The sequence below is a fragment of the Gossypium hirsutum genome, chromosome A09 (assembly GCF_007990345.1).
Source record: "Gossypium hirsutum isolate 1008001.06 chromosome A09, Gossypium_hirsutum_v2.1, whole genome shotgun sequence".
Classification (NCBI taxonomy): domain Eukaryota; kingdom Viridiplantae; phylum Streptophyta; class Magnoliopsida; order Malvales; family Malvaceae; genus Gossypium; species Gossypium hirsutum.
Genome location: NC_053432.1, coordinates 11,861,956 through 11,877,400, shown reverse-complemented (window position 1 = coordinate 11,877,400; position 15,445 = coordinate 11,861,956). Strand labels below are relative to the sequence as shown.

The 15,445-nt window shown below is 31.9% G+C and overlaps 1 protein-coding gene across 38 annotated transcripts; it reads right to left on the bottom strand.

The window, feature by feature from the left end:
* Positions 1-7,771: 7,771 nt before the first annotated feature.
* LOC107888715 (protein transport protein SEC24-1) lies at positions 7,772-12,429 on the bottom strand. Of its 38 annotated transcripts, none has more exons than XR_005901599.1 (8): positions 12,095-12,429; positions 11,852-11,965; positions 10,816-11,698; positions 10,575-10,747; positions 10,292-10,366; positions 10,021-10,131; positions 8,789-8,888; positions 7,772-8,100 (listed from the first exon to the last, which is right to left on the bottom strand). XR_005901599.1 is itself a non-coding variant. In XM_016812901.2 (7 exons), exons 1-5 carry the CDS (start codon positions 12,376-12,378, stop codon positions 10,075-10,077), a joined length of 696 nt encoding a protein of 231 aa, XP_016668390.2. In that variant the 5' UTR covers positions 12,379-12,429; the 3' UTR covers positions 7,772-7,978; positions 8,789-8,888; positions 10,021-10,074. The 38 variants fall into 38 exon arrangements, 16 of the variants coding, with proteins under 16 accessions (XP_016668390.2, XP_016668389.2, XP_016668388.2 ...); XR_001681464.2 differs by having other exon boundaries at positions 7,772-7,978; positions 8,789-8,881; XR_005901595.1 differs by having other exon boundaries at positions 8,789-8,881; positions 10,816-11,965.
* Positions 12,430-15,445: the final 3,016 nt, after the last annotated feature.

Sequence of the window (15,445 nt, the reverse complement as noted above, 5' to 3'; positions counted from 1 at the left end):
TTTAATGTTTTTATGTAGGTTGTAGTAAAGCCGTTGTAATTTTCTGGATTCCAAATTTTGAATTTCATTTATTGTTCTTATAATTGCTAGTATTAGAACATGGTTTTCCAAAACAACTACTGTTGTTCAAAACATCACGTATCCGCAATTGTTTTTAAATTAAGTTTCCGCAACTACCAAGATTTTTACAAAGTTGTTAAGAATGTTATTCAGCTGAGGTTTTCTAACAAGGTTTAAAAAGGGTATAAGTTTTTAATTATTAAGAAGGGTTTTTAATGGAAACATGGTTTTCGAAAAACACTTCAATATGACACGCCAGATTCGAGCCAAACTTCCAAGCCGGGTTTGGGGTGTTACACCCTCGTCCTTTCAAGCGAAACACAGGTAACCTCTTCTTCCTTTTAAATATCAACAGTTTTTTTTGCAAAAATGATTCGTATACTCGTTGAAAAATAAATAACAGAGTATGAAATTTAAATCACCTTTTAAAGAAACTACTTGAACTTCTCTAAATATTCGTATATTTGTTCTCTTTTGTATATATTTCGTATGTATCAAAAAAAGCCTCACTTTTACAGTTCAATTATTCGGCTTTTATAGCCTCAATTTACAGGTTCATATATTCTCTACTCGATTCTTGCCATATTTGCATTGGTCCTTGCTGTTCCTCTTTCCTTTTTTGCAGGTACTATTGAGGATCTCACGGCTAGGAGTGGGCTGGCGTTGATCCGTGCACCGATCACGGCGCGACACGGGGCCTGGAATCTTGGCACTGATGGTGGTGACAATGAAAGTCACTGGAACGGCACAAAAAGGGTGTGACGATTGGCGTGCCTGCGGTGCAAATTCTGGAACCTTTCGTTTGCGGCGCCTAGGGTTCCAGAAACCCTAGGTTTTCCATCCTCTGTTAACAAATTAGGCCATTTGGGCTGTACCTATTTGTGGGTTGGGTGTAATAGGCTAAGGGCTTAGAGTATATCCGAGTATAGGGCTTTGGGCTGAAAATGTAATCGGGTTTTGGGCTTTGTACATGGACTGTATAAAAACTATTATTTTTTATTTTTATTTGTTTTTATTTATTTATTTACGGGCCAAGCAAATTTTGGTCATTACACATGATATAGAAATATATCTATTAGATTTTTTTAATTGAAAGATGTTATTCTGAGTTTAAGTTGTTCTGATTGATAAAGTTATCGCGCTTGTGAAGTTTGAATGGTTTGATACTTGTTAACAAAGTTTTAAACAGTTGAAAGCATTGTTAACCGAAACACTAGTTCTGGTTCAGTCTGAATCGGGTATAGAATTCGTGATTTTCAGTGATGCGTCATTGAACAGATTGGGATGTGTTTTAATACAAGAATGTAAAATGGTAGTTTATGCTTCCAGACGGTTAAATTCATATCAAAAGAGTTATCTGACACACAACTTAAAGTTGGCTACTATTGTGTTTGCATTGAAAATTTAAAAACATCATTTGTTCGATGAAAAATGTCACATACTTACTGATCACAAGAGTTTAAAGTAGCGGAAGATTGTGAGTTAGTAATTGATTATCTCCCGGGAAAAGCGACTATGGTCGCGGATGCTTTGAGTAGAAAGTCGTTGTTTGTCCTCAGAGCAATGAATGCGCAGTTTTCATTATCCGAAGATGGTTTGATCTTAGCTGAGTTAAAAGATAAACCATTATTTCTTCATCAAATTTGTAAAGCTCGGAATTATGATAGTGAATTGCAAGCTAAAAGAGTGCAATGCGATTCGACTAGTGATTTAGAGTACCAAATCGGATCTGATGATTGTTTAATGTTCCAAATAGAATCTGCGTACCGAAAAATCCAGAGTTGATTCAGAAAATTTTATATGAGGCACATAATGGTTGTTTATATGTTCATCCTAGAAGTACTAAAATGTACAACGATTTGAAACAACTGTATTGGTGGTCGGGCATGAAATGAGACATTTTCGAATTTATAGCGAGATGTTTAGTCTGTCAGCAAGTTAAAGCTGAACATCAAGTGGCTTCAGGTTTGTTTCAGCCTGTGATAACACCAGAATGAAAATGGGATTGAGTTACAATGGATTTTGTATCGAGATTACCTTTTTCTCCGAAAAAGAAAGATGCTATCTGAGTTGTTGTTGGTCGGTTGATGAAATCTGCATATTTATTCCAGTACGTATGGATTTGTCACATGGCAGAATTGCTGAGTATGTATTTCTGAGGTTGTCAGGTTGTACAGAGTGCTAGTCTTCATTATTTCAGATAGAGATCCAAGGTTTATATTGCGATTGTCGAGAAAGTTACAGGAAATTCTGAGTACGCGGTTGTATTTTAGCATTGAAATTCATCTTCAAATCGATAATAACTATAAGAGAATGATTTAGATTATTGATGATATGCTTTGTTACTATGTTTAAAATGCAAAATTTACTGGGAAAATGTTTACTGTTAGTCAAATCCATATATAATAATTTGCATGTCGAGCATATGATGACATTGTATGAAATTTTATGTGGTTGTAAATGACGTACTTTGTTATATTGGATGGAGCTCAGTGAGAAAAGATATATGAGGTTGAATTGATTTGGGATTCTAGGGAAAAACTGAAAGTGATTCATGAAAATTGAAAGCAACTTCAGATTGATATAAATGGTAAGAAGATTTGAAATGTAAAGATATTGGATTTCAGATCGGTGATAGATTGTTTCTGAAAGTATCGCTCTTGAAGAAGATACTTTGTTGTGGTTGCAAAGAGAAGTGAACTCTATAATTTATTGAGCTATTATAGTTTATTGAGAGAGTGACCAGTGACATACCGACTTGAATTACCATTAAAGTTAGAATAGATTTATAATGACCATTCGTATATAATTCCTTTGACAGATGTTGAGATTTAGTCGACATGTCAGATAACAAAAAACTGATAAGAATTTTAGCTCAAGAGGTTAAAGAGTTGAGAAATAAACGCATAAATTTAGTGAAAGCCTTATGGTAACGTCACAGTATCGAAGAGGTTACGTGGGATTCGAGGAAGCTATAAGAAAATAGTACCCTAAACTATTCATTAGTAAGATTTTCGGGGACGAAAATTCCTAAGGGGGGAGAGTTGTAACAACTCGTTTTTGGTCAAATTGGAACAGTGGTTTCGGGACCATAAATCTGAGGTTGAAAAATTATTTTAATATTATTTTAAGTGTTTACAGCATGATAGCATGTATGTGTGAAAGTTTCGTTAAGTGATTTTATCGTTTGAATGCTTAATTCAGTAAAAAGGACTAAATTGCGTAAAGCGTAAAACTTGAATTCTAATAGCTAAAGGTGTCTAATAGCTATAGAACCTTAAATTAAAGGTCCTTATGTGGTAAATAAACCATTTTAATATTAGTGGACAAAGATGGACATGCATAAATGAATTTTGATGAATTAACTTAAAGGTTAATTTAGTAATTTGGTTTATTAAAGGTTATAATAATAAAACAAATTAGGTATCATCTTCCACTAACATTTTAGCCACCAAAATTGAGGAAGAATGGCAGCCATGGGGGTTTGAATTTTCAGCAACCTTGATTTCTTTGATTAGGTTTGCAATTTTAATTCGTTTTTGATGATTTCTATGTTTTTGAGATCGTTGCAGCTAGTACTAGCTAGCCTAGGGACTATTTTGCAAAAATGTTAAAGATTTTGAAAGTTTTCATTGATGAATATGTATAATTTTTTATGTTTGATGATAGATTATGAATATTTATTATGAATTATACAAGTTTTGTTAAGTGGTTTTTGAGAAAAATGTAAAATAGGGATTAAATTGAGAAATGTGTAAATTGTATGGTTAAAAATGTGAAATAATGAGAATTATGGGCTGATATGGATATAGTGATAATTCGGCTAGCTTGGGTATGATTAAAATTACATGAATTTGCATTTTACGAGCTAAGGACTAAATTCTAAAAATGTGAAACATTAGGGGCAAATGTGTAAAAGTGGTTTAAAGTGTATTTTGGACTACATTGAATAGAGAGATTATTAAATAAGTCAATTTTGAATATGATTAGATTAAGAAAGGAGAAATAAAGACTTAGAACGGGAAAAGAACAAAGTTACGGAATAGTTGGCTCGATTTGCCATTTTAGCAACTGAGGTAAGTTTGTATATTATAAGTTCTAATATAAATGTATTTCATATGCTTTGATATTTTATAATTGTGAATACGAGACTATAGATATGATCGATAGTGATTTAATGACGATTCAATGGTATTTTGCATTTGAAATCTCGGTTGAACCTTAAGAATAGTTTAGGATACTAGTGACATGTCATTAGGGATTACAGTGAGTTGATTTCGGGCCATGATATAGAAATTTGTGTGTAAGACAAACCAATTTGGCTTCGGGCCATGCATATCGGCTGATTTGGCTTTGGGCCATGATATTAGTACTTTAGATAAGTTACATTGATTTGGCTTCGATCCATGGTATAGGTACTTATCGTGGGAAACCTTCGAGTATCTGACTTCTATTCTGAATGGTTCAATAGGTAAACGAAAGATCTGATTGAGTATGAGAATGATATGAGATGGTACAGGTGAAGAAGCCAATTAATATCATAATTGTGTATATGAAAGGTTGTTAGTTAATATATGCTAAATGTTAATATATATTCAAATTGTTGAATTATAATCTTAAGATTGAATTGAGTTTATTTTATACAAGCTTTCTAAGCTTTATAGCTTACTTTTTGTATTTTCCCGTGATTTATAGTGATATTGAAGCTAGCTCAGATTCGGGGATCGTCTGAGATTGCTTTACACTATCCACCTATATTTTGGTATCTATGAATTTTGGTAATTTTTGAGTATATGGCATGTATAGGGACTTTGGTTATGTCAGTTATGTTTTGGTAATGATTTTGGCCATTTGATTTGGCTTTGTAAATGTATATGTCTTGGTTTTTATCTAATAGCCATGAGAGTTGACTTAAATTGAGTTAATTTGCTTGGTATATGTATATGTGCTTATAGTTATTGTTTTGTAAATTGATGTTAGTTATGTGTTTATATGTGCATATATGGTTGATATTGAGTTCATGAATGGATATGTGAATGACCATATTATGAAGTTTGTGGAATTGGTATCATGCTTGTGAATTTGTACAAAATGAGGTGTTTTAGGTAAATGTTTGACTAGATGATTGGTATATGTATTTTAGTATGTTTTGGTTGAGTAAAACTTGAGTTATAAGCATGTTGGTTGCTAGTATTTGGAATTGGTATGAATTAGCCTTATTTTTGGTTAAATTGGATGTTTATTTATACTATGGATTGGTGCCATTTTGGTTGTTTAAGTGAGCATAAATGTGGGTGGCAAATTGACTTGGTAAATAGCCTATTTTGTCCACACGGGCAGAGACACGAACGTGTGTCTCAGCTGTGTGTGACACACGGTCATGTTATACGGTCTTGTGTCCCATTAGTGTTGAAATTAACATGAAGTCAGTATGCTCGACACAGTCTCACACACGGGCGTATGATTGGTTGTGTGGCATAAGTCGGTATACCCCTAATTGACACGTGGCCTAGCACACTGGCATGTGCTTGGCCGTGTTGCATAAGTTAGTATACCCTACAGGTTTGGCACGGCCTAGCACACGGCCTAGCATACAGGCATGTGTGGCCACTTCGAAGGGCACAAGGGCTAGACACATAGGCGTGTGGTTGGCCGTGTAACCCAGGTTAGTAACCTCACTTGTTTAGACACGGGATAGGACACAACCATGTGCTCCCATTTCGAATGTCCACACGGCCTGTGACACGGGCGTGTCTGGTGGTCGTGTGAGACACGCGGCTTGACCACACGGGCGTGTGCCCCCTATTTTGAGAAAAATTTTCAAAATCTGTGAAAGTTTCTTAAGTTATCGCTTTAGTCCTGAACCACTCTTAAAGCATGTTTAGGGCCTCGTAGGCTTGTAATAGGGACATATTGATTGAGATTGAATGATGAATGTTTGAATTGAGAAAATGTATACTAAAAGTATGTATAAGTGTGTTGTAAGTTCGGTAATGCTCCGTAACCCTATTCCGACGTTGAATACGGGTGAGGGGTGTTGCAGAACATGTTGAGTTGTGTCATATTGAACGGCTTTTCCCAATATTTTACCGGGGGTAAAATCGAGATGAAAAAAGATATTTCATATATAAATATTAAATTTTATTTTGGGAAATAGAAAACCTGAATCGAGTTAGATCACATTATAGAGTACTGGCTCAAAAAGGCCAGGAAGTACTCGTAATTGGACCCCATGTGAGAGAGACCCAAAACTCCTCATATAACATGAATGGGGTTACAACCCTAGTAGAAATAAAATGGTAAGTCATTCACCCCTCTCCTCTAAGTAGGATGTTGTTTTTCTATTTAATATAAACCTTTACAACTCTATAAGGGTTCTACCTTCTCTTCCTAAAAATAGATGGTACCAGTAAAATTATTAACACAAGTTTTGAGAGATTGTTATTCTACCGAAAAATAAAGAGAATTTACTCTTAACTTATAAACATATTTTTCAGAATAATAATTTTACCTATTTCTATTAAAGAAGAGATTTTTTGTTTTCACCCCAAAAGGAAAACTTTTTGTAGTTCTATGTTTTGATTCAATTGATTCGAGCCCACACTCGAAGCAATACACGGTATGAGAATAGCGGAGAAGATCGTTTGGTTGAAAGCCAGAAAACATCAAGTATCCGCTTATCCAAACGCATAGGTACAAATTCGGTTAAGGTTTGTTGCTAAAAATATCACAAACTGAGTCGATTGTTGAAATTTTAATTTTCTGCTTTGCAAGAAAACTGTTTTTAAACTGAATTTTTTCCAACAATATTTGCAATTATTACCACTTGTTGTGGGTGAACAACAAATTTGCAAATTAAACAAACCGCCACTTGGTTTGTGGTCGAACCACATATTTGCAATTACTACCACTTGTTGTGGGTGCACAACATATTTACAAATTAAACAAACTGTCACTTGGTTCATGAGCAAACCACATTGTTTGCAAATTATTAAATTCACTCACTACAGCAAAACAGACTTTTAGCGGTGTTTTTTAAGGCCTATAGCGATGCTTATAAGCGCTGCTAAAATAATTTGTGGCGTTTTTATAAGCACCGCAAAAAATGCCGCTATAGATAACGCCGCTAAAATTTGCTGCGTTTATGTAAAAAAATACCGCTAAAGAACATGACCTTTAGAGGCGCTTTCCCACAAACGCCGCTAAAGAACATGACCTTTAGTGGCGCTTTTCCCACCAACGTCGCTAAAGACATGACCTTTAGCGGCGCTTTTCCCACAAACGCCACTAAAAAACATGACTTTTAACGGCGCTTTTACCACAAACTCCACTAAAAGCATGACCTTTAACGGCGCTTTTCCCACAAATGCTGATAAAAAACATGACCTTTAAAAAATTTTTAATTAAATAAATATTTATTTCTATGATAAATATTATATTATGTTTTATTTTTGAAATTTGAACTTCAAACTATATATTTTTAAGGATAAATAAAAAAATAATATTTAAATTAAATTTTCTATGAAAATTTTAACTTTAAAACTAAATATTAAAATTGGTGAATTTAAATTTAGAATTTAAAATAATAAATTAATAACACAATTAAAATCTAAAAGTTAGAACTCTAAGTTATCTTAAATATTAAAATAAAAATAAAAATATAGAATCAAAACTAAAATAAATAATAAGAATTAGATTAAATATAAAGATATAAATAAAATACAGCAAGTCTTTTACTAACAGCAAGTCCAAATACAGCATCTTGTTTGCGAACCTAAACAACATTGAAAATTGGAAATTTGGTCTTTTATAAAAGACATTGCTAAGTTTTGAACTAGGAATTCTAATACCTCGAAGGACAATGCAAAGTTTAAAGCTTCATAAACTACACTGTCATCAGGACAAGATGCCAATGAACCTACAAACAGAGGGGAAAAAATATTATAGATTTGAATAGTCTGCAAGTGTCTAAAGGATTTTTGTACACTACTCCAGTCTGTTAATGTAGAAGTCGTTGAAAAGGCTGTGCATAATATGTACCTACAACATACAAAATAATGTAACGTGAAACCCAAATCCATTAGCTATAAAATTGCAGGAAAATAGAGTACAGCTTAATATTTCGGTTAATTTGCTTGGTTTTCATTAACGAAACAAAATTAACCTTCAACATTTTTCAATGGATAATTCTATATATCCAACCAAAATATCAGAACAAATCAAAATCTAGAAGCACAATACAATGAAGATATTAATCACGATCAGATGTTAAATTAAAACATACTTAAAGTTCAAAACAAATAAAATGAAGGTATAAAAACTTAATAGGACTAATCCTAACTAATAACCAAAATAACATTCAAATATCAAATTTTCTTAAAATGTCTTCTGTTAACCAAACTGAATTTTTTATGGTTAACCAACAAACCGAATTTCAGGACCAAAATAACATTCAAATATCAAATATCAAATTATATAGCAACAAATTATAAATTGAATTTCAGGACCATGTCAAATTCTCCTAGAAAACTTCTACTCAATAAAAATTTTGAGAAAGCAGTCCAAAAACTCCAACACTCAAATAAACTACATATGAAAACTACATACAAATTGTTTAAGATAAGGATTGATGTATCAATATCTTAACCTCAATTTTCTTCGAGTAACCAAGTTACATACAGTCAACACCTCAAACAGATTATGAAGGTATAACCTTGTAATGGCTTACCTTGATTGCAGCAGCAAAACATGACTTAGCAGTTGTACTACTCTGAAACATTGTTGGGATGTTTTCAAGCAATAGTTCTAAATTCTAGGGGCACTGAATCCTCGAAACAAAAAAAAAAAACCAAGTCAGTACAAAATACTCGAGAGGCCTTAAATATAACATCATAGTAAATTAATAATTAAGAAACTCCAACTGGTATAAGAAAAAATTCTCATATATTAATTAATATATTTAAAATAATTACAGCAACACAATCAGAGAGCAGAAACAAAGAAGGATGTAACAGACTGGTATGAATATTTAAAGTTAAAATTTAGGTATAATCCTTTGAGATGGCTAGTCCTTTGAGTGTTAACGTTGGCCCCAGATGTAAATTAAGCGTATCACACCAATCTGTACTAAAATTCTTTACAAATTAATTAATAGTAGCACATTGGGAGGTAGGATCTCAATCAATCTATACAAGACATCATTAAAGAGGTTAGAACTAGAAGTCAGACTATATGTTTGCTCTGTACATATAGGCCATTTTCCCTAATAAAATTAATTTAGAAAAAAAGACAGCATTCACAATCGTCTTCATTATTGATTGAAACTCTCAACAAATATGTTTATATCAAATTAAATAATTATATTTAAATTAATACTTACATTTAAATTAATATTTCATATATCATACTATTAAACATTTTGAATATCATTTAAATTATCTTACTTTTTAAAAATAAAATTAACTTATCTTACTTATTAAAAATAAAATTAACTTACTTTTACTTTATACCGTCATGTATAAAATAAATATTTTAAATTTTCAGAATACTTTTTAATAACAATACTAAAATCATCAAATTTCTAAATAACACTTTTTAAAAGCCTTAATCTTCTAACCCCTAAAATCAAAGTCAAAACTTGCCGCTGCTCCCATATCTGAAGTAAATTAACAAAAATCATCTTTTGCTATTCATGGGATTACTTTCCAACAAGCAACTTGTGGATGAACATAGAATTCAACATTTTTAATCCCCTTCTTCACACGATGGTGAAGGAGATGCCCTTCTTTTTTTTATCCAAAAAGAAACAAGAAAATTACAATTGCTAGCTACAAAATCTATAATTTAGGTATCACTAATCCTTATATTTGCAACAGACTGGTATGAATATAAGAATAAGTTAAAATACACAAGATACTGCAAAATATACGAGATGAGCACACAAAGCTGATTAATACTGACCACATAAATTGCAGATAAACTTCCTTTCCTGATCAATGAACTTCATGAAAGGATTTATGTAACCTTTGCAATGGGAACACTGAACAGGACCACTTTCCCTAAAATCACAACCTATAGTAAGAAATATTCAAAATATGATAAGCAGATCAAATTACAAAATCCATTTAAGAACCCGACAGATTACTGGTGGTGAAACTCCAGTGCAAACTTAATCAAAGTATATAAAAGAGTACCAAAAAAGCCACAATTAATTTATATTGCTTGTTATGACCTGATTGGTGGTGCATCTCATATAACAAGGAGCACAATTCCTAGTGTCTCTGACAATGTAATCACTAGTAGCAGGCTTCAAAAGATTACAAGTGATCAAGAGAAGAAACAAAATTCAAAATTCAGTTATATGTCAAAGCTGTGATTGCATTATGTATACATGCAATGACAACATAGCAAAGAGATCCAGAACAATGGGCCTAAGTTAAATGAAGATCAAAAGGAATAGCAAATTCTTGAGTGAATTAAGTAATTTTCTTTCTGTTCTTCTAAAATGATCAGACCTTTTACCGGAGGAGGATTTGCTGAGTTGCCTTGGCGAGTTTCATACACGATTGGTGAGGAACTTGAAATGGGCCTTGGAATTTGATTAGGGTCAATCTTCGTAGGTGGTTGTCGCATTCCAAACATTCTTGGAGGTTTGAGTAGATCCAGGAATAGGAGGAGCCTGGGCTCCCTAAAACAATTCAAAACATTCAGAATCTAATTAGTGATGGGAGTAAACAACTTCTAAACACCACTTACCATTTTAGGAGTAGCGCCTTTATCAACACGATATTCACCATTAACGAGGTAATTAGGTTCTTTGATTACAGGGAAGACTCCACCTCCAATTCTCACCATCCACAAAAATTTATTTCCCAATAATATGTAATTAGAATATGATAATTGCACTTAACAAATTCAGGACAGATTAAAAGTGGAACTCGAGAAACCCAAAACAAAAGAATATAGCGACTGCATTAGCATAGAGACAGTAGAAGACCACTTTTATACACTCAAAACAAGTATGATTTCCTATTTCTTTTTTCTCCTCTTCGTTTTGCTCTTGTTGGGAGGATTGGCAAGGGTTACATGTAAAAGTAAGGCATACAGTTGTGATTTGCAAAGAATGATTAAGTACACCTATTGATCAAAGTCCAAAAATGCATCATTCTTCATACTTTAAAGAAAAAGAAGCTATAATCATTACCGTATTTGATTTACTACTAATATATAATAAAAGAGTTTAAATGAACAGTTTGAATCAATAGAAAAGAAAAGCTATGATAATTTTGAAGACTTTCATGCCTAGATAAATTAAGTTGAGAAAATATAATTTCAAGGCAAAGTATTTCAAAGATTACTACAAAGCATATCCTGTAACAACAAATGCTTCATCCAAAATAGTAAATCAAAAGAATAAAGCACCAAACTTGTATACTGCCCAGTGCCCACCATTATAAGTCACTAAAAGCAAGAAAAACAAAATGACTTAATTCATGGAATTCACGAATGTTAAAATTAGACATGAGTTTAAAACTTTGCCTTCGGAAGGATGTTCAAAACCAGAATCCACAATAGATTGAAGTAGCTCCGGTTTCAGCAGAAAGTCACTGAATCCCGAACTGTGAATTCGAACATACCACTTACACCACATAAAAAAGAAATGAAACAAATTAAAATCAAATTGCTTTACACTAATACTTGCAGATTATATTAGAACATTGTTTTCCTTAAAAAAATGTATAAATTAGAATGATTGTTTTCCTTAAAAAATGTATAAATTAAAATGACTAACTTCTTAGCAGAATCAGCAGCCTTAGTGAAGGCAGAGTCAGGGGCTTTTTCATCTTCTTCTTCGTAGTCGAGAAACTCTTCCTCGTAGGCGTCGTTGTCCTTTAATTCCCCCATTCTAATCAACCAATAAAATGAAACAAAAAAGAATCAAGCTTTATTTCAAAAACTAAAATAATAACGAATTCATAGTTGGGTTTTTGAAATACTATAGGAGAAAGAAACAGAAATGTAGAAGAATCTGTACCTCTGAGATTCAAGAAAAGATGAGATTTTCTTTTTTGCACTTGTGATTTTGATAAGTCGAAAAACAATAAAATAGGGCAAAAAATGAAAATTTTGAAAAGGGAGGGGAAAATAGAGAGGGAGAAGATAAAATAAAACCCCAGATCTAGGGTTTGAAGAGGAAATAATTTGTTCAAGGACGAAATCAGGGGAGAGAAATAGAAGAACAGGCTGAGATTGGTTGAAAAAAAAGGGGAAATCGGGAAAAAAGAGGAAATTGGGGGGAGAGAAATAAAACGACATCATTTCAATCAAAACTAAAAACTAGTAGCGCTTATACCAAAAATACACTGTTTTCTCCAAAATAACTTGATTTTTTGTGGCGTTTTTATCATAAACGCTGCTATTACTTGCCTTTTGTGGTGTTTTTATCATAAATACCGCTAATGCTTGACTTTTTTACAATTTTTATATTGAATTATTATATCTTTTATATCAATTTTAAATAAATATTTTTTAAAAATTTAAGTAATATTTAAAAGAATTAGATAAAATTTAAAATTTTTATATAATTTTTTATTTAAGAAAACAAAAACAAAAATAAAAAATTTCAAAATATGAAAAAAACAAAAAAGATTTTTAAAAAAATTATCTTTTGTAATTATATATTCTTTTAATATTTTAGAAAATTTAAATAACTTTTTCAATTTACTAATTAATTTTGTATCTCTAAAGATGCATGGCTTAGCAATTTTTTTAATTTTAATATATATAAAATTTATCTATTATCTCTTAAATAATTTAAACTATATTGATAATTTTAATATATTAAAATTAGTATTATCTCTTTTACAATTATATAAGAAACTATTTAATATGTAAAATTCAAAACAATCAGTCAAATACCCAAAAAACAAACTTTAAAATTATTTTAAATAATAGTATTTTAATTGTTTTCACTTTTAACATACATATGAAATGGTTTAGATTAAATATTTTTAAATATAAAAGCATTAATTGATTGTATAAAATTTCATCATTTAACAAATCTCAAGTAAAACTTAAATCCTAAACCATTTAATATATATAAATCTTATCTATTATCTCTTAAATAATTTAAACGATAATCATAATTTTAGTATATTGAAATTAATATTATCTCTTTTATAAATATATAAGAAATTATTTAATATATAAATTAAAAACACTAATTAATCTAAATCCTATACCCCTAACCCCTATTCCATAAACCCTAAATCATGAAACATAAACCCTAACCCCTAAACCCCTAACTCTTAACCCTAAAAACTTAAACCTCAACCCTCAAACCATAAACCATAAAACCCATAATCCATAACCTTAAAATAGTAACTCTTAAAGCTTAAATCCTAAACCATATACTAGAAATTATTTAATATATAAATTAAAAAACAATCAATCATATACCCAAAAAACTTTAAAATTATTTTAAATAATAGTATTTTAATTTTTTTCATTTTTAACAAATATTTTTCTATGTTTTTACTTTCAAATTTTTTCTACGTGTCATTATTCTTTTTGAAAAATTTAAATATTCAATTAAAAATAAATTGTATTTTAATTAATATAAATAAACCAGTTAAATAATAAATAGAATAAAATGTTTTTTGCGGCGTGATAAAGTGCCACTAAAGCTCGATCTATAGCGGCGTTTTTCAAAAAGCACTGCTAAATGCACTAAAGCTCAACATAAAATGATGGCGTTGTGCTTAATTTTTCTGTGGCGTTTTTCAAAAAGCACCGCTAATGATTGGCCTATAGCGGCGTTTTTTTCAAAGCGCCGCTAATGCTCGATCTATAGCGGCATTTTTCAAAAAGCGCTGTTAATGCCACTAAAGCTCAACATAAAATGACAGCGCTGTGCTTAATTTTTTTTGCGGCGTTTTGTGAAAAGCGCCGCTAATGGTCGGCCTATAGCGGCGTTTTTTAAAAAATGCCGGTAATGCTCGATCTATAGCGATGTTTTTCAAAAAGCACCGCTAATGCTCGATCTATAGCAGTGTTTTTCTAAAAGCGCCGCTAATGCCACTAAAGCTCAACATAAAACGACGACGTTGTGCTTAATTTTTTTGCGGCTTTTTTTAAAAAAGCGCCGCTAATACTCGATCTATAGCGGCATTTTTTGAAAAGCTCCACTAATGCTCAATCTATAGAGGCAATTTTCAAAAAGCGCCGCTAATGCTCAATCTACAGCGACGCTTTTTGAAAAACACCGCTAATACTTGATCTGTAGTAGCATTTTTTTATCCAAACGCCGTTAAAACTGCCGCTAAAAACCTATTTTGCTGTAGTGGCTCTTCCTCCATACATATCATCCCACCCCATGCAATGCAGTATGACATGCTTTATAATAGGATAAATCAACACTAGTAGTAATCATGCTTGAACATGTATTCAATAGGGTGGTGAGAATATTAACACTAACAAATTATCTGTTTCACGATGACAGTAGCATGTAATATACACTTCACATACGATATAGCCATAACACTTCAACCAGTAAGTAAATCAAAAATTCCAGAATAACACAATATCAATGACTTAATTGAGGAAATAAAAACTCTAAAAACAATTCAAGAGTCACACGACCGTGTGGCTAAGCCGTGTGAGATGCTATTGGTCGTATGGAGAGGTTACACAGCCATTTATCTAGGATGTAGCCGTATGGTAACTGCAAAATTAACCTACAGAAAAGGCACGATCATGTGTTAGGTCATGTGAAAGGTTTTTGGTTGTGTGAGATTCGAGCTAGCCTAAGGTTTGCAAGGTACATGAACATGTGACGGATCGAGTGGTCCACACACCCATGTGGGAGACCGTGTGGCCCTAATCCTAGACACGGTTTGTCCCAATTCACTTGTAAAAGAACACATTCATTGGGAGACCGATTGACGTTCCTCACACCTGATTCTAATCTAATTCACCTAAATCAAGTCATTCAAATGACATTTATACACAAGCTAATGATTGATTTCAAGATTTATCAAGAACCAAAAAATAGAGTAATTGAATTGAAAGATTAGCATGGATCGGTGATATTGTAGAGTTTACGATTTCTATTTATCAAAACAAATGCACTTATCGAAATTTGATGAAAATAAGAAGGCTATTGACGATGAATTCAATAGCCGGTAGAAAACGATTAATTGGGGATTGATTTGATATGGAAAAGAAAATTATTCAACATCAAAAAGATGAAAAATATGATGTATAGGAAGGGAAAGAAAATAAAAAGAGAATAAATAGGAAGATGGAGAGCAAATTCTATTAGGATTTGAAAAGGGAAATATGAAAATCTAATTTGGAAAAGAAGAGAAAAAGATGGTGGAATTCT